The sequence below is a fragment of the Lepisma saccharinum genome, chromosome 5, assembly GCF_977018435.1.
Source record: "Lepisma saccharinum chromosome 5, izLepSacc3.1, whole genome shotgun sequence".
NCBI classification, from domain to species: Eukaryota; Metazoa; Arthropoda; class Insecta; order Zygentoma; family Lepismatidae; genus Lepisma; species Lepisma saccharinum.
In genome coordinates this window covers 23,888,956-23,913,062 of record NC_139233.1, presented here as the reverse complement: position 1 = coordinate 23,913,062, position 24,107 = coordinate 23,888,956, and the positions used below count along the sequence as shown (strand labels likewise).

At 40.8% G+C, this 24,107-nt stretch overlaps 1 protein-coding gene across 4 annotated transcripts in view; it reads right to left on the bottom strand.

Annotated features, from left to right (window-relative positions):
- Window positions 1-24,107, bottom strand: part of LOC145987715 (uncharacterized) — a 621,803-nt gene that overhangs the window by 18,702 nt on the left and 578,994 nt on the right. For 3 of the 4 annotated variants that reach the window (XM_083122297.1, XM_083122295.1, XM_083122296.1), the window contains exon 8: window positions 20,409-20,554. In XM_083122297.1, coding sequence (XP_082978423.1) covers window positions 20,409-20,554 — 146 coding nt within the window. The remainder of the gene's footprint in view (window positions 1-20,408; window positions 20,555-24,107) is intronic. The other variant, XM_083122298.1, reaches the window with a different exon arrangement.

Below are 24,107 nucleotides of genomic sequence, written 5' to 3'. Positions count from 1 at the left end.
TGGTAGCTGCGGAATTTTGTTGTGTTTAGGTTCCTGCAAACTGAGTCGGCCGCGTTGGTGAGAATTATTGTGTCAGCAATCTTCTCACTCGGTGTGGTCTGGCTACATTGTGGCTTCCAAAGGCGAGACGGGAACTATTTCCATGGCGTCTCGACTTGGTGACTTACACTGCTCAGTTCTGAAGTTTTAGGAGCATGTATTCAAATAAGCATTTATAAAACTAAGGCAAACTGTGAGTGGTATGAATAAAACTGGTTACGTGCCTATTCCTTGCGTTGAAATTGACAAAACCAGAAACTTTGGTATATTAAAAATATTGAAAATTTTGGACGCTATGGATAAAACTGAGCATTTGGTTAAACTTCAATTTTTTTATGATGTACTTTTAATTTTTTTGTATTCTTAACTTTAGATTTAAATATTGTTATATGTCTCTCATTTTAGTCAAATAACTCACACAATTGTCCTTGTCACTATACGTATTACTGAAGAGTCATTCTATACGAAATCAACACAGCCCACAACCTGACTATCTCAGATTTTCATGAAATTTCGGGTGTTGAAACTATGCATGCAACTTAGTAACTGTAAAGATTTTTAGTCTCGTTTGTCTTTTAATTGTTAAATTATTCAAGGTCAAAGTTCGCAGAAATTGTCCTTTCCGAGCTCGTTTAGCTATACTAAATGTGCTCTAACTCTATCCTTATTTGGCCAAGAAACCTGAAATAAAGTTTCGTGTGTAGGGAATGGAACAAGCTTTCAACTGATCGTTGACAAGCCTACCTTCGGATAAAAAGAAAATTTTGTCACGTGACCTTCAACTTTGACCTTGAATATCTCAAAACATGTCATCTCCAAAATTCGTGAAAAAATATATTTCGAACATCATGCTATACTCTAAAACATGTGAAAAATTCAAGCTGCAACTGCAATGGGATTAGAAGATATAAAATAATATTCATAGCTATGTGACAGATCAAGGCCTCATTACAATGTACTAGGGTGAGTCAAAAGTCCCCTTAACACCTCTTATAAAATGTAAAGGGGTTATGCTGGGTACAATTGGTCATGACTCATGATAGAGACATGTTAGGCCCAGGGGAAACCATAGTTGTGTGTGTCAAGCAGAGGTCCGCCATATTGTTGGCTATTATAGTGAATTCAACTCAAACATTTTCAATGGAAAGGGGGTTACTAAGTTCCATGCATAGTTTCAACTCCCCAAATTTAATGAAAATCAGAGATGGTCAGGTTGTAAATTGCACATATCTGTGTTGATTTGACATGGAATGACTCTAAAGTCGTTGTATGTATTCTCAAAACCTGGCAATATTGGCTGTAGAATACGTGTCCGATATTACCCTAGCGCTTTCCGATATTGGCCTCTAGTACTACCGAGATAATGTAGAATTTCTGTTTCTGGCATAAAGCTAATTGTTTTTACCACATAATATACTCGTATTTCTTGTAAGTGTTCTTTTTAATGTGTCTTTTAAAATTGCACAAATAGAGGTACGTATGACAGATTAAAATCGCTTACCGCTCATCAGTAAAATATCAAAATACGAATCCCTTGTCTAATATTACACAGATTCCCCCCTCCCCTGCCAACCTCACTCAAAATAGAGATCAATTCCAGATGTGTTTTAGCACAATAGACTAACCCACTCTTCTTTCCCTTGAATTGTTTCGTGACATGGCTTACAATAATTACGGTGGTATAAACAGCAATATAATTTCGTTATCATTGCTGTGTTCATTCGTGCTCGACTAACATTTATGTTCAATATTGGTTCACATTTGAGTGGCTATTGTCTTAATTTCCGAACAGGAATGTTTGGTTTGTTCACACAAATTACTGTCGTTCTTACTGTCCCTTATCCTCTGAAATTTCTTAATGTTTAATTAATTGTTCGTTAATCCCGATTATCTTTTTGCGATAGGATATTCAATTGTTCATTTATCTGGTCAATCTTTACACTATGCCGATCAATTGTTCGTTCTTAGGCCAGTTTTATTAGAAAATGGGGTTTATATGTAACTATTGATCTAATTTTCTCTATTACCCCATTTTGTTTACTAGCCCTTCACCTAATTCAGCCGCCGCTGACCCTAGGAGGTCAATTGTTCATTTACCCAGATAATTTTTACAGCAGGATGTTCATCCGCATTATTTTATGCCAGGGTTGTCAATTGTTCTTTCATCCGAATTATGTTTCTACATCAGTATATTCAACTGTTCGTTCAACGGGATTCATCAACCATTCAATGACTTAAAGACTATGCGCGCCATCTGTTGACCTTATGTTTATTTACAAGATCTTTGAGGCCAATCCAACACAATTTCCTCGTCACCATGCTTTTTCCCTTTGCAGTCTTTTCCCTTTGCGATGGCGTGCAGGGGGAAACATTCTTATGCGAAATCCATAAATGGAAATCAATGGTGGAGGTTTCCAATATACTTCCTCAATTTCATGACCTGCTTAACATGCAGCAATTCGGAACATTAGAAAGGGGGAGGGAGGCGGGGGGGGGGGAAAGATACTCAAGGTCGACGGGAATCTGAAAACCAAATTCCGTCCCAGTTGTCATTTCGCACAGGAAAAGCATTTGAGGTCAGTGGTGATATAATGATTAATATTTGCGATTGGAAAGTTTCCTAATCAAATAGTTTGCTTTAAAAAATCCTGTTGTCATGGAGACGGTGACGATAATTGAAAAATGCTTCATGCCGTAACGTGAACCGATCAATTTTTCATTCCAGCAAAAGAGGAGGGGGTGTTCCCCCCCAAAAAATTCTAATTAGCGAAAGTGGTCGGCGACCAGCAACATATCTAATGCAATCATCCAATTCATTTGTCTCCTCCCGGTTTGAGGTTTTTGCGGCCTTATTCTGGTCTCATTAAAAACAGGGAGAATAAAAGTTATTTATTGACGCTGTTTACCGTGGTGTATCTGGCCGACGCGATGGTTTAATATTAATACAAATACCGCTCATCAGATGGTTTAAAATTCGCCATCTTTAAACGCGTTGACCGATTTTGCTACAATGCCATAACATAGAAGTCTTTCGAGCTATACAGCTTAATTGAAGGTCTTAATTTTGGGACAGTTGCCGTGGGCAAATCGCGATGACCTGTCCCGGTTACTCAGTTTTGGTCCTTTCTTAACAACGCACTGTATTTTAAAGCTTGATAACAAAATTGTTGTCAAAGATGTGCATAAAATTGCCGTGATATTAATTTGTAGTCTTCAAAGTGGTCAGAATGTCTTGTTATCCCCAGAAAAAAATACAAAGTTGTTGATTTAGAGGATCATAACTGCCACTATTTTCATGACACACAATGATTTCTCTGCACAATAGCAAGATATGAAACACCTGTAGCACAAAGAGTATTAATTCCATGTCCGCCATCTTGAAACACGTTGACCTATTTCCCTGAAGGTATATTTCACAAACGGAATATAAGCTCGGAATAACTTCAGGAAGATGCATGTGCTCTGTTTCATTTACAACAAACGGAATAAAAGCTCGAAATAACTTCAGGAAGAGGCACGTATTCAGTTTGATTTACAACAAACGGAATAAAAGCTCGAAATAACTTCAGGAAGAGGCACGTGCTCAGTTTGATTTACATCAAACGGAATAAGAGCTCGGAATAACTTCAGGAAGAGGCACGTGCTCAGTTTGATTTACAACAAACGGAATAAAAGCTCGAAATAACTTCAGGAAGAGGCACGTGCTCAGTTTGATTTACAACAAACGGAATAAAAGCTCGAAATAACTTCAGAAAGAGGCATGTGCTCAGTTCGATTTACAACAGACGGAATAACAGCTCGGAATAACTTCAGGAAGTGGCACGTGCTCAGTTTGATTTACAACAAACGGAATAAAAGCTCGGAATAACTTCAGGAAGTGGCACGTGCTCAGTTTGATTTACAACAAACGGAATAAAAGCTCGGAATAACTTCAGGAAGTGGCACGTGCTCAGTTTGATTTACAACAAACGGAATAAAAGCTCGGAATAACTTCAGGAAGAGGCATGTGCTCAGTTTGATTCAAAACAAACTGAACATAGGCTCTGTATAACTGTACTTAGTTCTATTTATAACAAACATAATGCACAAAAAAAAAACCTAGGGAAATGGCCAAGAAATCAGTTTATCACTTCTTAAGGAAAAATAAGAATAACGTGCAAGAAGAACAAATAGATAATCCAAACATAACTGTTGCCAGCACCTCCTAGAGAACTGGTTTGGTAGGAGGAGAGGATGATCCCCTGACAAGCTTTAATATGGCTGGAAACCTCATCGAAAAAGTGGAAAGTTAGGTTTTGGTTATGAATTCGATCGATCGTTAGGAGTTGATATTAATGAACCACAAATTAAACGTTGTTTCCAAAGTTCGTTGAAAAAAAGATCCACGAAATACAAAAGCCAAGCCAGAAAAAGGTCCCTAGGAAGGAATCAAACAACAGCGCATCGACAAACTAATGGTACAGTCTCTTTTTATAATTAGCAGACAAGGATCAACAGTGAAGCTGAAAGCATATAAAGCCGGAAGGAGAGGGAGAGGGAAGGAGAGATGATTCGTCTGATGTTTCATGTTTTTAACTGGAAACCAAATGGAAACGAATGACAGGGTGGAAGACCATGAATTAGTTGAAGGAAGAGCGTGGTTTGTATGCAACGACGGGATACGAGGTGAAATATGATGATCACTGGTTATGATCGCAATTTAAGCTTAATTCAGCGCAATCAGAGCTTTTTGTTGTTTCCGGGAATCTCACGTTACTAGGGCACAGCTAAGGTTAAAAGGGGAAAGTTCGAGCTGCGTTTACAGCAGCGTGTGATATTCAGATGCGACCGACTAAAGTTTTGACTAGATAGTGTCTCGTATGCTTCGTGGAGAACGATTTGGGTTGTGGTTTAGCGGCCAATATGCTCTACGTATTTGTATTTTTTGAATTTGTCGCCGCTTTAACCACTTTTGCCCAATCGCGACGACGAGGATGAGTGATAATTAGATGAAATTAATAGACACTCGCGACGCCTACACCGAGACTCGAGCTCGGGAACTTTGGTGTCGAGATCGGAAGACAACATACTTTCTATAGGAAGTTTTAGAACGGGGAAAATTACTGTTGGGAAGGGTGCGTCAGAATAAAACTTGTATCTTAAATCGTCTGCGGTTGGACATTAATTGTGCACATTGCTTCTGGTATAATCTACTGTGTTCCGGTAATCTCTGGAGCAAGCGAAAGAAAACAAGTCCCTGCGCAATGTAGTGACGCGAGACGGCTCCACCAATGAACACGTGAGAGACAATGGGATTGCGTGGAGGGGGGAAGCGACACCCGCCCATTCTCTGCCGCTATGCGCGGCCTTTCTCCAGAGACAGACGGGACAGAGTATAAAGTAGTAACAGAGTCCCTTCCAGATTGCGTAGTGGAAATCGAGGAGTCCGGGTTAGACACTCGGTGGAGGCACACAGTGATCCTACATCCACTTTGAACTGCAAGTTCAGTTCCAAACAGCCTATCTGGGCATAACTTGAACTTAAACCAAGAAGCTTAAACTCAAGTATATTCCTTTTCCGGAATGTCTGGAGTAGCTACGCGCAGAGGAGAAAGCTTGTGGGCGGGGCCAGACTAGTTGGGGAAGGGTGCAGGATGCAGAATTCCCCTAGTAGGCTTGCGAGCTGTCATGTTTACTACAGAACTACTGGACCAGTCGAGTCGCCCCCTCCCGCGCGGTCCACTCCTCTCCGCGCGTTCATTGGTCGAGGCACACAGCCGCAACGTGCGCAAAGGACGCGTTCGCGTTCTCTTAGTCCAGACATTCCGGAAAAGGAATATAGTACCAGAGGTATCCAAGAAAATGTCAACACGTGTAAAATCACCAGAAATTAACACCGCGTCGCAGTTAACAAGGCGAACCAATCTCTTCGCAGCCGAGATTGTCCTAGCAGCAGAAACAATCTACGACTTAGACTATTACGAGAACCAAAATGTTAAGAAAAGGAAAGAAAGATGAAACGAAGGCAGATTTCAACTCATTAAAAATAAATTTCACCCCGTCGCTACATCTTGCGTCTAATGTCCCGAAGATGATGATGACGATGATATACGCCCAGGGCCTACTTCTGCGAAGCCCGGATTCATCATTCTGCGTCCTTAAGAGGCAAAGTGAAAGCGCTGTGAAGTCGTCTCCCAAACGAGGGGGAGAAAAAAAAAACTTTCGGAAGTTTCCCCCCGACTGAAATAACTTCCAAACTTCCAAAAAAAAAAGGGGGGCAGGAGAAAGAGCCAGGGAAGATAACACAGCGGGAGGAAACAATTTCCTAGTAATTTTTTCCTGTTCTTGTTCAGACAGAGGGGAGGGGGTTGGAACGTACGATTTTTTTTTCTTCTTGCCAAGGCGGAAGGGAGGACTAGGAGAAACCGGTTTCACAGTTCTCCAATTGCAGCAGAAACAATGGTGCTCCTTCAACAATGAAAGGCCACAGAGATTCTTCAAACAATGCACATCCTCAGGTACTGACTTCTGTTAGCGTAGAAGAAGTAATTTGCAGCCTCGAAGAGCAAGCATGCTCAGTGGTAGACTCACGATCTCGATACCGAAGATTTCGGTCTGTGTATTTACAAAACCCACGTGGGAATTGCAAACGTCGGCGTGGCTAATGGCAACAGCAGTCGACCTCCATGGCGGAGTGTTAAGGTGAGGAGGGACAATTTCGCACCAGGCATGCATTTATTTAAATATCGTCGGAATTGGCACTGCTACTAAAGAAAATCCACGCATAATTTGAGAGTATGAATTTCTCCCCATGTTGCAAGTGGAAGCGGTTTTTAAAGTTGATTATTAAGCTAGATATCATGTTTGAAAAATGTGATGAATAAGTACTTACAGAATCCCATGTATTCCTTATGGAGAGACAACTTCAAATTGAAGTTACGGCTAAACAAATGGGAGTTTCGACTATTTCTAGCGCAAATATCATCTTCAATGGATCCTTTACCCGATCATATATTTTTTTCCGCCATCGGAAGTTTGATATCTCCAAGAAAACGAGTAAAATAATTCTCCTATAAGCGTAATGTATTTCTCCTTACCTTCTACAACTATCCTGGCAGTGTTGCCAAACCCGATGTGCATAAAAGAGCTACATTTCACCAAGAGCTAAAGATGACTTTCGAGGATCTAGATTAACGAAGACTGCATAAAGTGTATCCTAGGGTAATTTAGGTGTCAGAGGGGTGGGGGCGCTGCTATTACCGTTATCTTTAAAGTGATGGAAATGTATTCTTAGTTTTCACCGCCTAGATTTGGCGGCATTACCCATCTCAATAATTTTATGATGTTCATATGAAATCGAAAATAAAGGATTCCCGGATAATAATATTGACATCTTCACCTTAAGCCACAGCTCTCTATATAAAAATACCTGGGGAGGAAAGAGGGGTGTGGGTGACGCAGCCTATATATGAATATCACGTCACGTGCAAAATGTACACTCATGGCAAATGTTGGTCCTTATGGGCCGGAGCCAGTGGTGGCATCATGGTGAGGCAGAGGGCGGGTGCCACAGTTCACAGTCAAACGAGTGCACGAAAGAGCCAGATCTGGCTCCAAAAGAGCGAAGTTGGCAACAATGATCGACAACTGTCCCAGCGGGAAAGACCTAGGGGAAATTGTCCCTCCTCACCTTAAGCACAGCGAGCTACGACGGCCGGGTTCGAATCCCGAATTGAACATAGGTGTTCGCTGTGAGTGTCCCCTCATAAAAAAAATCACCATGTAATCAACCAGCCTCAACTTCGCGATTAGCCAAAAGTGGCAGGAAAGCGTAGTAAAATAAATCAAATCAAATGGCTACAGCCAATAGCAGGGCGTTTCTTGCATGACGCAACGGTCCATCAGTCACATCGGCTGCTACATGTACCATGAAGGAAACACGATACCCATTGTGAGGGTATTTACAAAATCCACGTGGGAATCGCAACCGTAGGCGTGGCTAATGGCAACAGCCACGTCCTAGGCTAGACTCACTCTACGCCCAGCAAATTTAGTTTGTGCCTAGTGATCCCAGTGAATTTGCTGCACAAAAATACGGTACACTCGGAAATTACCAGTCGCATATAATATCATAATTTACTTACCCAGGACATTTCGGGAAGAAGAAAGAGGGGTGGTCCATTCTGGGGCGTCGCCAGATCATTGGGATCGGGCCAATGGTGGAGGGGGAGGGGTTATATTTAAGTGGGCTCTGCTTCGGTGATCTGCCCGCTGATGTCCTCTGTCTTAATCTCTTCTTTCTCTATTTTGTTCTCACTACTTATTTCTTCCCTTCCTTCTCCATTTCTCCTCCTAACCTTTCTACTTATGTTAATTTCACTCTCTCCGTTTCTCTATTTTTGCTATCACTAAAATCTTGCTTCGATTGATTGATTCATCGATTTAGTTTATTTTACTTCGCTTTTCTCATACCTTTGGCTCATCGCGTAGATGAGTATGAAGCGTGATGAGATGGAAGAAGAGACAACCACAAACATATTTGGACGACACAAACACGAACCCCACATAGGTTTTTTTTACTGGCTGTGATCCTCGCCAGTCTGCAAAGTCCAATCTTGCTTCAAGATTAGGCAGGCAAGATGGAACAGGAAACTGTTCCAGAAACTGTTCACCGAGAGGAAGACGGGACTCGAAGATCGGTTGGAAACCAGAGCACCATTCAAAGTGCTTGTGTCAGAGACGAACAGAAAAAGAGGACGGAAAGGAGAAGGGGGAGGGGGTTCTCTCGCCGGCAAAAGCAGGAAAAGGTCGAAGACAGTACATTGTAATCAAGACGTGTAGCCAGCGGCTGAACATTCCCTAGAAATAATGAGGTTGTTAAATCTTGCCCGGGTGGCTCATTATAGTCTGCTCCAACTGACTTTCAAGACCTGCCTGAAGCAATGTTAAGGGGGGACCTGAGACCTGTAGAGTAAGACGCGGGCCCATTTTCTTCCCCCCTCCCCTCCTCCCGCGATGACTTTGAAGCACGCATTTCCGCTTCCAACGCAAGACCCCGTTTACCGCGACACAAAAATCGCAACAGTGCGCCTCTTAAAATGACAAAGAGGAAGTTGGAACAGGTCTCTTTTTTGTAATAAGAAAAAATCCTGTTTATTCTACCAAGAACATTTTATATTTAACTAATTATGGTCAGATGCCTGTATTTTGCTGAAGGCACAAATTGATGACAACTTTTTCTAAACTTCGTCCTGAAAGGTTTCCTGAATTTTTTTTTTTTTTAAAAAAAAGGCTTCTTTCTCTACCTACACTTACTCTTTTCTTTTAAAATCCATTTGGGAAAAACATTACGGACAGTTTTAAAAATCCTTTGTTGGAAGTTCTTTTGACTGCAAGAGGAAGTTTGGATTTCATTACACAAGATAGATATTGCTCCTTATTGAAGAACCTCAATTGTTTCGTAACATTGTAAGAAAAGTTCTTAACTTTGTTGTCGGCCTCATCTCCGAAACCATATCAAAAGGAAAAATCTTGGGGAAAAAGAATGTCTTCCTATGAACAATAGCGTGATGAAGGGAAGTTTAGAAGTGAATTTATTTTACGTTCCATTTTTGTGATTTATATACATAATCTAAGGCAGTAAATGAATCGACGATTCACGATTTCGTTAACGAATCCTGGATTGCAGAGTCGGTTAACGAATCCAGGATTGCCGAGTCGGTTAACGAATCCAGGATTGCCGAGTCGGTTAACGAATCCAGGATTGCCGAGTCGGTTAACGAATCCAGGATTGCCGAGTCGGTTAACGAATCCAGGATTGCCGAGTCGGTTAACGAATCCAGGATTGCCGAGTCGGTTAACGAATCCAGGATTGCCGAGTCGGTTAACGAATCCAGGATTGCCGAGTCGGTTAACGAATCCAGGATTGCCGAGTCGGTTAACGAATCCAGGATTGCCGAGTCGGTTAACGAATCCAGGATTGCCGAGTCGGTTAACGAATCCAGGATTGCCGAGCCTGTTAAGGAAGGAATCCAGAGTTTCGGAGTATGTTAACGAATACAAGATTCCAGAGTCGATATCATTTATAACACTTGTATATAGTATAATCGGATTTGCGGACACCCGACATGCGTATTTCTAATGTTTTCGTTGTGCTTTATGTGTCTAATGAATTGCCTATTATTTGGCTCTCAATATAGACAGACGATGATTTTTGTCCCAGGAAATCGTACAGTAAAATTAAGTCGATTAAGGACAAGGAAAGGATTTGACAGATTGTACTTTCCTTCTTAATGAACACACTAAAAAATCTTCTAAAGTCGCAACTGTGCTACGACCGCCATTTTGGAAAATGGCAGCCAATCTTAGGCTTTTGAATACAGACCACATCATAACACGAAAAAGGTCGGAAATATGAAAAAAATACAGGAGCTAAAGATCCTCATATCATCACTTGTGATACTTTTTACCGTGGTTTCAAGGATCAACGAAATATGAACCAATAATTTAATAATAAATACACAACAGCGTGTATAGTAAGTTAATTAGGAAGGAAAGTACAACATTCCTGCCAAATCCCTCAATAGGAAATCCCTGTGCATAAAGTGGACTTAAAACGACAATTCAAATTCAATGGCTAATTTTGCCTCCGCCGTGGAGTTATACAACACATGCGAGGCCAAACGGACTAGTGAGCTTCTCAGAATCTAGGTATCCCCATATTTTTTTGCCGGTGGCTGTACATAAAAAGAAATAACGCCAATATCCGCGGAATCTCTATATATCCTTGACATTACTTCCCTGTCTAGTGGAAAATTTCCACGTTCGGTTCAGGGAATAAAATTCGATATCCTCCAGGACGCTTGTTTCCTGCACGAACAAGATAAGCTACCTTAATTAGTACAGAACCAGCTCATTAGGTTCCTTCTAGAGTTTAACGAAGCAGTGAAAAACATACATGGTGCAACTGATGCTGGGTAAAATGGTTTTACATTTCTAACCTAGTTCTTATAACACGATATCCAATAGTGCGGAGAAAAAATAAAACAAATGTTAGGATATTTTGTGTACAATTAAACCATCATCGCTGAAATTCGAAATTATACTTAATTTTTAAGCCAAAAACTATGTTAAGCATCTTATTGCATGTTATTAAGTTTGAAACTTTTTCACGTATCTGCAATGATTAATGAAATATGAGGCAGAAATCTGAAATTGGCCGCCATGTTCAATATGCCGGCCGTAGTACAGCTTGAACTGTAGGGAAGTTTCAATTTTAGTAATTTCATTTGGAAGGTAAGTTCCTAATGAACTTAGGAATTTGTTATTTGTTGTGTTAAAAGGCATTTTAACACATGTGGTAATGAACGCAGTAGTTTCAGGGACGTGATATTTTCCTTTTCATTGTCCATTTACAGCAGCGTGTGCTAATTCGCTCCTTCCACCCACTCTCCCCCCCCCTTTATTTTCCTGTTTGAGAGGAAAAAATATGAAATCAAGAAACAGGCTCATTTAAAAGTTTTCTTACACAGTCTTGCACCTAACGAGAGTTTAGGTGTGGTAACGTCGTTGCCTTTTAATCAAGGAGTCTCCGCTTCGATAACCGGTGGGAACACACAGTAGTTCAGATCCCGCTTTAAACTGTATACCCTGTCCCAGGTATCTCTGGAGGGGACGAACGAAAGTGACTCGGGAGGACTGATTGATGAACGCGTGCGACGGAACGGGATTGCGGGGAGGGATAAGAGCGACTGCAGTTACCAGCCTTTCCAGCAGCGTGTACTGCTTCGCTCCGCCCCGCCCACTCACTCTCCCCCTTCTTCCGCGGCCTTGCTCCAGAGATACCCGGGACAGAGTGTAGGTCCAATCCCGATTAGCCTATCTGTGCAAAAAAGTTGAATTAAAGCAACAACTGGCATATCAGACAGGTATGAAAATTTATCCTTGCTGTCGGGGGTGCTTGGGTCTTTCAGGGAGTAAATACCTGACATCCCTCGTAAAATCACACCCTGATCAAAGGGCTGTTGCGCCATGCATTTTAGTTGTTGTTTATTTTACATAGACTCCATACCTCTCTGTTAATCGCGACGATGAGGATGGACAATGGAAATTGGTAAAATAGATAAGGGAACCAATACAATGTCTCACCAAGGACTTGAACCTAGGATCCTTGGTTTCTTGGCGCGTTACAGTAAACACTCCGCCGCTAGAAATACAACGCAAGCGGGAAAAGGAGTGATTATTACTATTTCTCTTCCACATCTTACTCACGCCACTCCCCAGGCCATTTTATAGTTGAAACATGGTTAGGTTTTAGAACCGCAATATTTCTCCTTCACAGGGAAACAATATCTGGAATTTCAAAGCAGAGGCAGGCTCTTCCTCTCCAGGAAACGTGAGATGTCCAGAAATTCGTTCCAGCAGTCCCCTCTCCTGACAGGGGAGGCCGGGAGAGGTAGTGCAGACTCAGGAGTCCGGTCACATCCCGAAGTTAGCTAACTTGCACACAACCAAGCATGAAATATGAAGCTGCGCGGAATATTAGGAAGATTCCAGCTTTGATCTGATCTTCCGGAGACAACGGGGGGTGAAAAAAGGGCGGGGGCGAATCCCCAGCGGAAGAAGAAAGATAGGATGGAACGATTTCTGCGAAGTAACCAAATGTTTTCCACTAGGTCAGTGGAGTGAAGGGGAAAGAATTTCGCAATATTTTATCCTCTTCCAAAAAAATTCCTACCTCCTTCTGGGGACTTACGCGCCCGGAAGGGAAAATTTATCATCTTTTATTCTTTTTGCTTGGGATGGCATCTTGGGTGAAATAACGTCCCTAACGCTGAGAAATCCGTAAAGTAATGCCAGTGGTACTGTTTACTTCCGGAAACCCTTTAACTTATTACAACAGGTCATCTGTTCTTTCTCGAACTCAAGCTGCAGGTTCTGGCAAGTTTTCAAAAGGTGTCGGAAAGCCTTTTCTTCAAGGGTACGAACTGATGACTATAGTAAGGAATTGAAAGTTATATCTGATATAATTTCTTGCCAGCACAGCGATATTTAAATGTCAAGTAGTTTGCGCCGATTTGCTACTTATGAGAGTAATATACGTGTAGTTGTGACCATTGCCAGGGAGATATGAATGGAGAAAGCGGGTCCTTTAGAAAAAATCTTCAAAGACAAGCGGGCAATTTTGTTCAAGAGATGTACATGGCAGAAGCAGGATGCTGATGGACCATGTCCAGGCGATGTTGATGACAGAAGCAGGACGATTGACAAGGATATATTGATGGAAATATAACAATTTTTCCAGAGATGTTACTGGAAGGAGAACAATTATCTAGGAGATGATGAAAGGGAAACTATTGTCTACTAAATTTACATAAAGGCTAATCGGAACTGAATATACAGTCAAAAACCACCATGTGTCTCTACTGGTTATTCAACCCGGGAACCCTTGATTACAAGGCGAAGTGTCTAATAGAAGTTGATGAAAGAACAATTGTCTACAGGAGACGCTGATGGAAGGAGAACGATTGGGTAGGAGATGTTGATGAAAGGACAAGGACTATTGTCTAGTTGGTTCAGAACAGTTGTCCATTAGACGTTGAAGTAAGAGGACGATTGTCTAGTCGATATTGATGGAAGCAGAATAAGAATTGTCTAGGAGATGTTGATGAAAGGAACATTTATCTAGAAGATGTTGATGGAAGCAGAATAAGAATTGTCTAGGAGATGTTGATGGAAGGAACATTTGTCTAATTTGTCTAGGAGATGTTGATGGAAGGAGAAGGATGATTGTCTAGGAGAAGTTGATGGAAGGAGAAGGATGATTGTCTAGGAGATGTTGATGGAAGCAGAAGGATGATTGTCTAGGAGATGTTGATGGAAGTAGAATAAGAATTGTCTAGGAGATGTTGATGGAAGGAGAAGTATGATTGTCTAGGAGATGTTGATGGAAGCAGAATAAGAATTGTCTAGGAGATGTTGATGGAAGGAACATTTGTCTAGGAGATGTTGATGGAAGCAGGATAAGAATTGTGTGGAAGATGCTTATGGAAGGGGAAATTGTTTAGAAGATGTCGAGGAAATGGACAATTTTCTAGGAAATGCTGGAAGGATAACAATTATCTAGGAGACGTTGATGGAAGCGTCGTTGCCTTGTAATCTAGGTGTCCCGGGTTTGATATCCGGTGGAGGCACATACTGGTTCGGATCCCACTATGAACTGTAGGTCCAGTCCCGATTAGCCTTACTGTGCACAAAGTGGACTTAAAACACCAAATCAACGTTGATGGAAGCAGAATAAGAATTGTCTAGGAGTTGTTGATGGAAGCAGAATAAGAATTGTCTAGGAGATGTTGATGGAAGGAACATTTGTCTAGGAGACGTTGATGGAAGGAGGACGATTGTCTAGGAGACGTTGATGGAAGATGCAGGACGGTTGTCTAGATGTTGGTGACAGAAACAGGACAATTGTATGGGAGATGTTAAGGGAAGAAGCAGAATGATTATGATGGTAACAGCAGTAAGTATAGCGCTTGCCACCATGCTTGTCTTAACAGCAGAGGCTGAACTTAGAGATTGAGCACGAGTGAGATAAAAAGAACGAACGACTCAGAATATAAGGAACTGTTCCAGTCCTCAGGGCCTCGTTAGCCTGCGGTAATGCACTTTCCAGGCAGATCTGGGAGGAAGAAAGGAAAATTAGGAGGTGAGACTTATCGGGAATCCCCTTTAATATCACCTTCTAACTTCTCGGATAATTTGGAGAGCATCTTTCTCTGATGCTATTCGGCTCGAGATAATTTCCGAAACTTCCACTCCTCCTTTATCAATCCGCCGGGCGGAGGGACCCGCCCTCTTGGCTTTATCTCCTTCCCCAAGCCCACGTACGGAATTAACTGTCGATGCCCCGCGCCTTGATGGATGACGAAAGTCTTACAAAATCTGACAACAATGAAGGGTGTGGCTCTGGAGCAGTTGACTCATCCCTTTCGAAGTCACTTAGGACTCGGCGGGTTGTATAACCTGCGGGGGGCAGGATAGGCAACACGCAACGCCCCAGAGAGCGCAAGTGACGACGCTCCCACGATCCAGGCGGGTTTTTATTACTTAATTGGAGGCCATTTTTACCAGCTGCGGACCGTACGAATGTCCGTATGGAACTATAATGACCACACTCGGCTGTGCACGGGTGGCTTAGGAACAGGTAAAAGGGAGGAAAAGTCTGGTTTGGTCCGACCGAGAATTGGATTTTAATGCGCTGCACCGACTTTATTAATGATATGTTTACGGCTGTGAATATAATGAAGACTGCATTTCAACGCGCAAAGGAAAAGTTTAAAAAAAGGTTATCTTATGTCGCTTTTATACCTCTGCAGCCGCGATTCTCAACAGGATACTAATATAGAATGGTCAAATATTAAGGAATCAATATTTGAAGCAGCTAATGAAGTATTCCAACCCCAAAAGAAGAGAACATTCAATGAATGGTGGGACGAAGAATTTAGATTAGCTACAGATGAAAAGAATAAAGCAAGAATAGCAAATAAATGAATAAATAATAAAATTAAAGAAATTGAAGAATCAAGTAGGAAAAATGAAACTAGGAAATTCTATAAAGTAATGACATTTTTGAACAAAGAAGAAAATTCAATGACCCCACTATGTAATGATAAACAAGGAAAATTAATTTCAGAAAGAAACTAGTATTGGAAAGATGGAAACAATATTTTAAACGATGAAGAAACACATGACAATACCTACCCTAAGAAATGTAAATCAGATAAATTATGAAGTGATCGATGTCCCAACATTCACTGAAATAAATACCATAATAAATAAGCTAAAGAATAATAAAGCTACAGGCCCAGACAATATCTCAGCAGAACTAATAAATATTGGTGGACGAACTTTAAAGAAAAAAAATGATCTTATACTTAAAATATGGAAAAGTGAGAAGATCCCAGATGGTTGGCTGGAAGGAATAATTTGCCATGTATTTAAGAAAGGTGATCGTAAATACTGTAATAATTATAGACCAATAACTCTGTTAAATGTAATGTATAAAATCTATGCTATCTTAGATTGTACAACAGACTAAATGAGTTTGTAGAACATCAAATTGGTGAATGCCAAATGGGCTTCAGATCTAACCGATCAACCGTAGACAATATTTACATGATACGACAGATATATGAAAAATGTCACGAATTTAATATCGAGCTACATAATGTGTTCATAGATTATACCTATGCATTTGATTCTATTAAAAGATCATTAATCCCGGAATGCTTATTACACTTTAACCTTCCAGTAAAACTAGTAAACCTGATCCAGATTGCATTGCAGAATACTAGAGCTAAATTGAAAGTTAATAATGATCTTACTGATCAGTTTGAAGTAACTGATCAGCATTTCTATTCAGCATCGTAATGGATGTGATAATATCCAAACTTGAAATAAGAGGTAATATCTCTACCCGATTAAAACAGCTTTCTGCCTATGCTGATGATTTATTAATAATGGCAAGAACAAAGCAGGCCATGTTAGACACATTCATGACTTTTGTACTTGATACAGAGTCTGAAGAAGACATTGCTAGAAGGTTGAAACGTTACGTTTAGTTTATGTTTTTAATAAAATAAATTACTGCCTTGGTCAGCATATTTAGTTTTTCATAATCATGGAAACAAGGCTTAATGGTGTTATAACATTCATGATGTTGAAAAATGAGGCAACAAAATATGATATAATAGTAAATGAAAGTACAAGATATATGAATGTGGGAGGAAACTAAATAAAGAAAATAAACTAACAACAGACAATGAATCTTGATAATGTTGAATCTTTTATATACTTAGGCTCAATTGTGAATACCAATAATTCAATAGAAGAAGAAATAAGAGAAATAATTATAGCAGAAAACAAAGCTTTTATGCAAAAAAAAAAGTACAAAATAATCTCCTCTCAAAAAAAAAGTTATATTGGACAATTATTTATTAGACATGGGTCCTGAAATATAACCTAATACAAAAACAACTAATATTTGAAAGGAATATATTAAAAAATATATTTGGCCCCTCCAAAATGAGCGACGGCTCTCGGAAAATAAAAACAAATGACGAGCTAGACAAGTTGATTAAGCATAAGAATATAATTCGATTCATAAAAGCCCAAAGATTAAGTTGGTTAGGGCATATCGAACGATTGTCCAAAAATATATATAAATGGAGGCCATTAGGTAGACCTAAAGTTAGATAGGAAGATGATGATAGAAATTATATTAGAATAATGAAGATCTCAAATTGGAAGAAGGATGCCCAGGATAGAATTAAATCTAAGAAAATTGTTGAGCAGGCCAAAACTCATGAAAATATAATGTTTACGGCTGTGAATATAATAAAGACTGCATTTCAAGGCGCAAAGGAAAAGTTTTTAAAAAAAGGTTGAATTTTGGTTTTCTTATGTAGCTTTTAGGCTATACCTCTGCAGCCGTGATTCTCAACCTGGGATTCCAGCCAGTGCTCCTGAAGGTAAAGTCACGTGCATTAGAAATGGTACAGCTATATCCTGAATTACTCGCTTCACTGCAGTACGTTGTGTGTGTTGCATAACTCTCTAAGGATAAGCCAACTTCAATAATATATAGGTTATCGCCGTAGAGGTAAGCAATATCACATAACACATTGTAGTCAAGCGAATTTCAGAATTTTGTATCCCATTTTTATCGAGCGGTAACTAGGGTCATATCAAAACTTACACTACGAATAATAGTATTTGTTCTTTTTGTGTTTTTCTTACGTTAAGTCACTTTCCTGTTTCTTTAGGGTTGATCATGACGATTTGGGTGCAATTTACGAAGAAACAACAACCATGCCTAAAATCGAACCCGGAAACTTTGGTGAGAAGAACGTGATTTAACCGCTCAACATGCTCTGCCACGAACGCAATTCGTATTAAATGTAAAGAAGTAACTTCATAGTCAGCGAAAATATAAGCTGGAACAGACTCAAGAATTAACGTAAAAGTGAAGAAGGAACTATTAATGGTTGAAGATGGAACCTTGAAGTGACTGAAGAGTTAACTTGAATGTGGCTCAAGAAGTAACTCAAGAATTGATACAAGTAAGTTTCTTTAAATTGGTTGGAGAAGTAACTTTGAAGTGATTCAAGAAGTGACTTATGTGTGACTCAAGAACTAACGTAAAAGTGTCAAGAAACAATTTGAAAGTGACTCAAGTAACGTGAAAATGTTTCATGAAGTAACGTGAAAATGTTTCATGAAGTAACGTTAAAGTGACTCTTCAAGTAACGTTAAAGTGATTCATGAAGTAACGTTAAAGTGATTCATGAAGTAACATAAAAGTGGCTCAATATCTAAATCAAGGTGACTCAATATGTAACTCAAAGTGGCTCAATATGTAACTGAAGGTGACTCAATATGTAACTTAAGGTGACTCAATATTCGAACTTAAGGTGACTCAATATTCGAACTTAAGGGGACTCAGGAAGTAACTTAAGGTGACTCAGGAAGTAACTTAAGGTGACTCAGGAAGTAACTTAAGATGACTCAACTTAGAAGTGATTCATGAAGTAACTTAAGAAGAAACCTAGGAGTAACTCAAGAAGTAACTTCCAACGTTACTGAAGTACTAACGTGTGAAGCAACTGAAGAAGTTACTTCGAAAAGACCGTTTGGTAGTATCTCACATGAACAGCAAGGCGGGAACTCGAGAGAGTTCGGAGTAACTTTTGATGGACACTCTCACTAGGAGGCGACAGGTGCATGGCAGAGTCGAAGTAAACAAAAAAAATCGAAACTGCAGTGTGTACTCGTCTTGAAAGTGACGAACCCCCATCATTAAGGCGCTCAAATTGACGTTGAATCAGAAACTTGATCCTACTCACCCATTACGCCCGGTGAATAGCAGCGCCCGGCTCTCAAAAGCGTCGGGAGCGGAACGGCCGGAAATTAGAAACGAGTCAGGTAATGAATTCCTCCTTGAAACTAGTTAATTAACAATCAAAGGGTGGGAGGTGTTACACACCACTTTCGTTCCCCCCTGGACTTGCCAAGTGAAAGGGTGAGAACGGGGCCGGGGGGGAAAAAGCATTGGGGGTTCCTACAAAGAGCTATTGTCGCGCAAAGTTTGCGAGAAGGGTTACTAAAAAATAAAGTTTCTTCAGCAGGCAGGAGACCTGAAAAGTTTAAATGTGTTCCTGAAGGAAGCATGATGGAACGTGGACGTCATACGTGTACAGTGAGCCCGGCACATTTTTAATTGAGTGTTAAAAAATTAACACCATGCTACCTGTCCAAAATGAGTAACATACTATAAAATATCATTTGGCTGATCAATCACAGCAGACGTTAAGCCAGACATAATTGGAGAATTTTTGACGAAACGGCTTTCATTTTGCCTGCTTTACGTCGCTTTTCAACTCGTGGTTAGTCGCAGCGACGAGATTGAATTATTATGAGGCAAGCAGAATGACACATCCATACCTTGAAAAGGTTTCGAACCTGAGACCTCTGGCTTCGTATCGCGTTGCGCCAGCCTTTTCACCACGGAGGCCGGCTAACCTGGTAATCCGTACCAGGAATACGATACAATTACATATTTTTGCCTTTGAATGTAGCCAAGCAAAAATGACAAATGTTGGATAATTACAATGTTAGGAACGATATAAGTGAATTTCATGGTTCATATATTTACACGTTTTGAGGTATATTACACATTCTCTGATACGTATATAATTTTACTCAGAATGCTGTATTTTCGCCATTATCTACTTTCATTGCAGATATATGAGTATTCTGTATTTGGGGCAAACATTCAAAATACAATTTCTCTATAAATTCGGAATTTTATATCTGATTATAGCAGGTCTGTCACCTTACTTTCACTTAATTTGGTTTAAACTCATGAAAATCACAAGGCAGAAATAAAAACTCTGCAAGTACTATATTATTCACTCCTATCATATTTCGAAAAAAAAATATTTCTCCAAGACACATGAAAAAGCCACAGGGAAAAATCTTTAATTTCTCCAAGAGTCACGAATGAGGCACAGGGAATGTCTCTGATGTCTGCAAATGAAGTACAGGGCAATCACTGATTCCTACAAGATACATGAACGAAACACAAGGAAAATCTTTAATGTCTACAACAGTCAAGGAAGTGAAGCCGATAAACTCTTCTAACGTACATAACCACATCATGACTTTTCGAATGGTCTTCCTGGCTGATGTTCTCTACAGCAAGGCACACTTAATTTGAAATTTCCGAAGTTCAATTTTATCACACTAAATTATCAGAGTTTCTTTACAATTCGAAACGTTTCAAGTCTCAACCACCACCAAAGAACACCTAAGACAATGAACGTGGCACTTACCTGGTCGTTCTTTGATTTCGGAGTTCCCAGCTCATATATGTTGAGCATGTGTGCTGCTTGTACGTGGACCATGAGGTCCCAGGCCGTGGCGAATGAGTCCTTGCATAACACACACAGCAGGGCTGCTGCTTCCTCTCCCTGTGCTTCTGGAACAACAAACAGGAGTAAATATACACAACAGTAACAATTACCTACATATAGAGTCACTCGGGGTTAAATGCCCACCCCCTCGTATCTCGCGCAACGTTAATGTTATGACAATTCTGCGACTCTTGTTTGAAAGCGCCCTCCTCCGTGGTGAGACGAGGCAGCAGGTTTGGAGCTTGTGAGAAGAATCTGAAGCCATTCAGGATTAATTTCATGAGGTAAGAAGACAATTTTTGAGGTAATAATTTTTTGGACGTTGCTGTATTAACAGTTTGCAATAATATTCTCAAAAAGAAAGAAGCTGAATTATATTTGGTGTAAAGATCAAGAGTCAGGGAAACATATCTGCAGAGTGAAACTGCAGCATGGTGCTCAAAGTTGCCAACCCAGTGATTCAATTTCCTGTTTGTAGCTGTGGGGTGATGTGCCCACAGAAATTAAGTACAATACGCCCATGGGCATTATTATAAGAAAGGACCACAATGTGACTGGATCCAGTGTATCGTTGTAGTATGTGGATGCATGAAATATGTATCAAATTCACGTCCACAAATGTAAACAGTAAAAGAGGCTATAGTAAATTCAAAATAAATGTTGTTAGAAACGCTATGCTTGTCTATACAAATGATGTTCTGTTTACGAAACAAACGTTAATAATCTTGCAGTTAATGCCGTGTATTATTTTCCTTTAAATATGTCATGTGAAGTATTACAACAATTGTTTTTTGTATTGGGCATTTTACCCCTAATGGGTGGGAATGTTACCCTGAACATGGGGTGATTTGCCCAAATTGAAGTTCATCTGTTTATTTTTCTATGGTTCTTTTACTATAAGACTTACAGTAATAAAACTTATAGGTAACAATAACAAAACATGTAGCTTTCATTTGACATCCTTTTCATTGCGACACTCCTTCATTTACAGAAGCTATAAACCGCCAAAAAAGTTGGGCGTATTCCCCCAAGTGACTCTAGGTCTACATACAGCTATACTCCCACTGCTCAAACCGTGACGGCCCTGGAGGGAAGGGGGCAAGGTGAGTCTAAGCCTCCTATGGATGACCAGTTAACCCCCACCCTTAGACATCTAGTAAACAAGAAAAACTACATAAATAAATACTCCTTCGACAAAAAAATGCATTTTTTGTGTTTAGTGGTATATCAAATGTGACTGGCGTCCACAAAATATATATTCCGCCCCCACATTAGTTTACTGGCACCATTGCTAACGCTGCATGGGAAAACCTGATGTCAATATGATTGGGTACCCTCCCGTTACATAGTTACATTATGTGCTGTATTGTTTTTTTACACAACTGTCACAAATACACAGAAACACACACAAACAAGAAGTCGTCGTACAAAACTGACAAACTTTCACTTCGTCTAGATCAATGCGAACATCTTTACTTGTTAGCGTTATTTGTGCTTCTTATTTCCACTGCACTAAACTCATGGTTTGCATAGACTATTATAATCAAGGGGTCAAGGTTTCGAACCCCGTGGGGCATCTTGCACAGCGGTTCAAATCCCACTGTAAACTGTAGGTCCAGTCCCGAGTAGCCTATCTGAATATACAGTGGACGTATACGCAACGCGAAGTGAGAAGGCGGTTGACCATTCTGCCATTCGATTGGAGAAAGCGTGCGCTGTTGCCAAACCGAAGGTCACGCAAGTGCTGAATTCTTCCGTCTGCTACATTTCGTGCATTTCGCTAGCCATGTCCAGCCTGCGAGGCTCTAGCCCGGCCTACATATCACCACACAGACGACAAATTGACTCAAGACCTTTACGGTCTTTCATGGACATAACTTGGGAGCCAAATGTTTTTAGGGGAGAGAAGAATGAAACATAGGGCTTAACTGTGTGTTGAAGGGGGGAGGGGGCAGAATCGAAAAGTTTTTCTTACTGTAAGAATAACGTCTAGGTCTAGTTTCCTACATAACTGCTGCATTTAAAAAATCATGAACATTACTCTTTATTTCTTTGTTCCTCAGCTCCTAGGGGATTAGCAAAAATACCATTAACTTGTAAATGTTAATCAACCTGAAAACAAATTTGAGAGAGGAAGTGCCCCCTTGCTCCCGCCAAGTTACTCCTATAGGGGTCTTTCTTCATCCCTTTTCCACTCCCACGCAATATATAGGTATGAAGAACTGACAACAGGGCTCGCCCGCTATTCGTTGGATTTTCGCACGCCTCGCCACAGCCTCCCTAGTTGGCGCTATCTCTAAAAAACAAACAAATTGTTTACAATAAAATCGCATGGGTTGTTGTGTAACAAACAGCATACATACACAGTTAAACTAGACCGACCGAAGGGAAGTCTGCAGCTAGAGAGAGGAATGCGACTAACCAACACCCCGGCCACTGTATTTTCCAGGATTTTGCATCAACAGCTCCACGAGTAAAGTGTGGATTTCATGCATGTCTCCCCTTCCCCTTTGCAAGTTGCTCATTCCAGACCTTCATATATCCCAACCGTCTCTGTTAAACTCTCCGGTTTGCCTGGACTGGATTCCAGTAAATCTCTCTCCCTCGCCTGGAATGCTCACAGCAAACAAGGAACTCTGGAGCGTCAGCCAGCAAGATTGCAACCAAAGTTGTCACGGCGCGACAAACGCGAAATTCCATTCATCTTAAAGTCGTGCATAACGCTCGTTACCGCGTCTTCCATTCACTGTGTTGCAATTAATAATGATAACGGAGATTAGTTAGCGTACAGCCCTAGGATGCCAAAGGTCCTAGGTTCGAATCTTGGGAGACTGGGTCCGTCTAGTTCGCTGCACTTTTTGACAATAAACGCACGGCCATGAAAACAGGCGGCCGGGCAAAATTGCGCTGGTGCCACATATGGGAAAAGCAAAGCGAGAGCGGGACAAAAGTCGCTGGTTCCCGTGCACTGTTTGGCAACGTCAACCAGGCTGCGTTGCCTAGTTCGAGCGTCAGACCGACCTCTCTCTGGGGCATACAGTTGTTACCCTTGACCTTTCGAGCAAATACTGTCAGTTTGTGTTACATGGATTACAAAGACCAACTCTACAACGAGATATTTCATTCTCTTAAACATTCGGACACACGGGGTTGTGCTCCGACATGGCAACAGTGCGTACTTCTGCCATCCGCCTAATTTCATCGGCGTGCGTTTAGGTATAGTGCAGGTGTATCCCGATGTCAGGCTGGTGTAGGGAATGACGTTCAACCAAGTAGAGGAATAGCGGTGTTCAAGTTCAGAAGATTCAACACATGCCTTTAAACGTTCATTTGATTTGTTAGCACGCACCACGTGACCATAACCCACAATATGCACCGCTCCAGAACGTAGTGCGAATGGTGCAGACACCAAATACACTACTGGACACCAAATGAAGGAAGTAGATGAGTCGGTGTTGCACCGTGTAACCAACTACGTAGTCGCTCGAGTGCAGAGAGAGTAAAAAAGTGCATCGAACTACACGGGGCTCCTACAACGTGTCGTTGTGCTCTTCCCATCATCTGCTTCATCATTCATCCTCATCTCTACCTAGGTAGGTTAATCTAGAGCCAAATTAC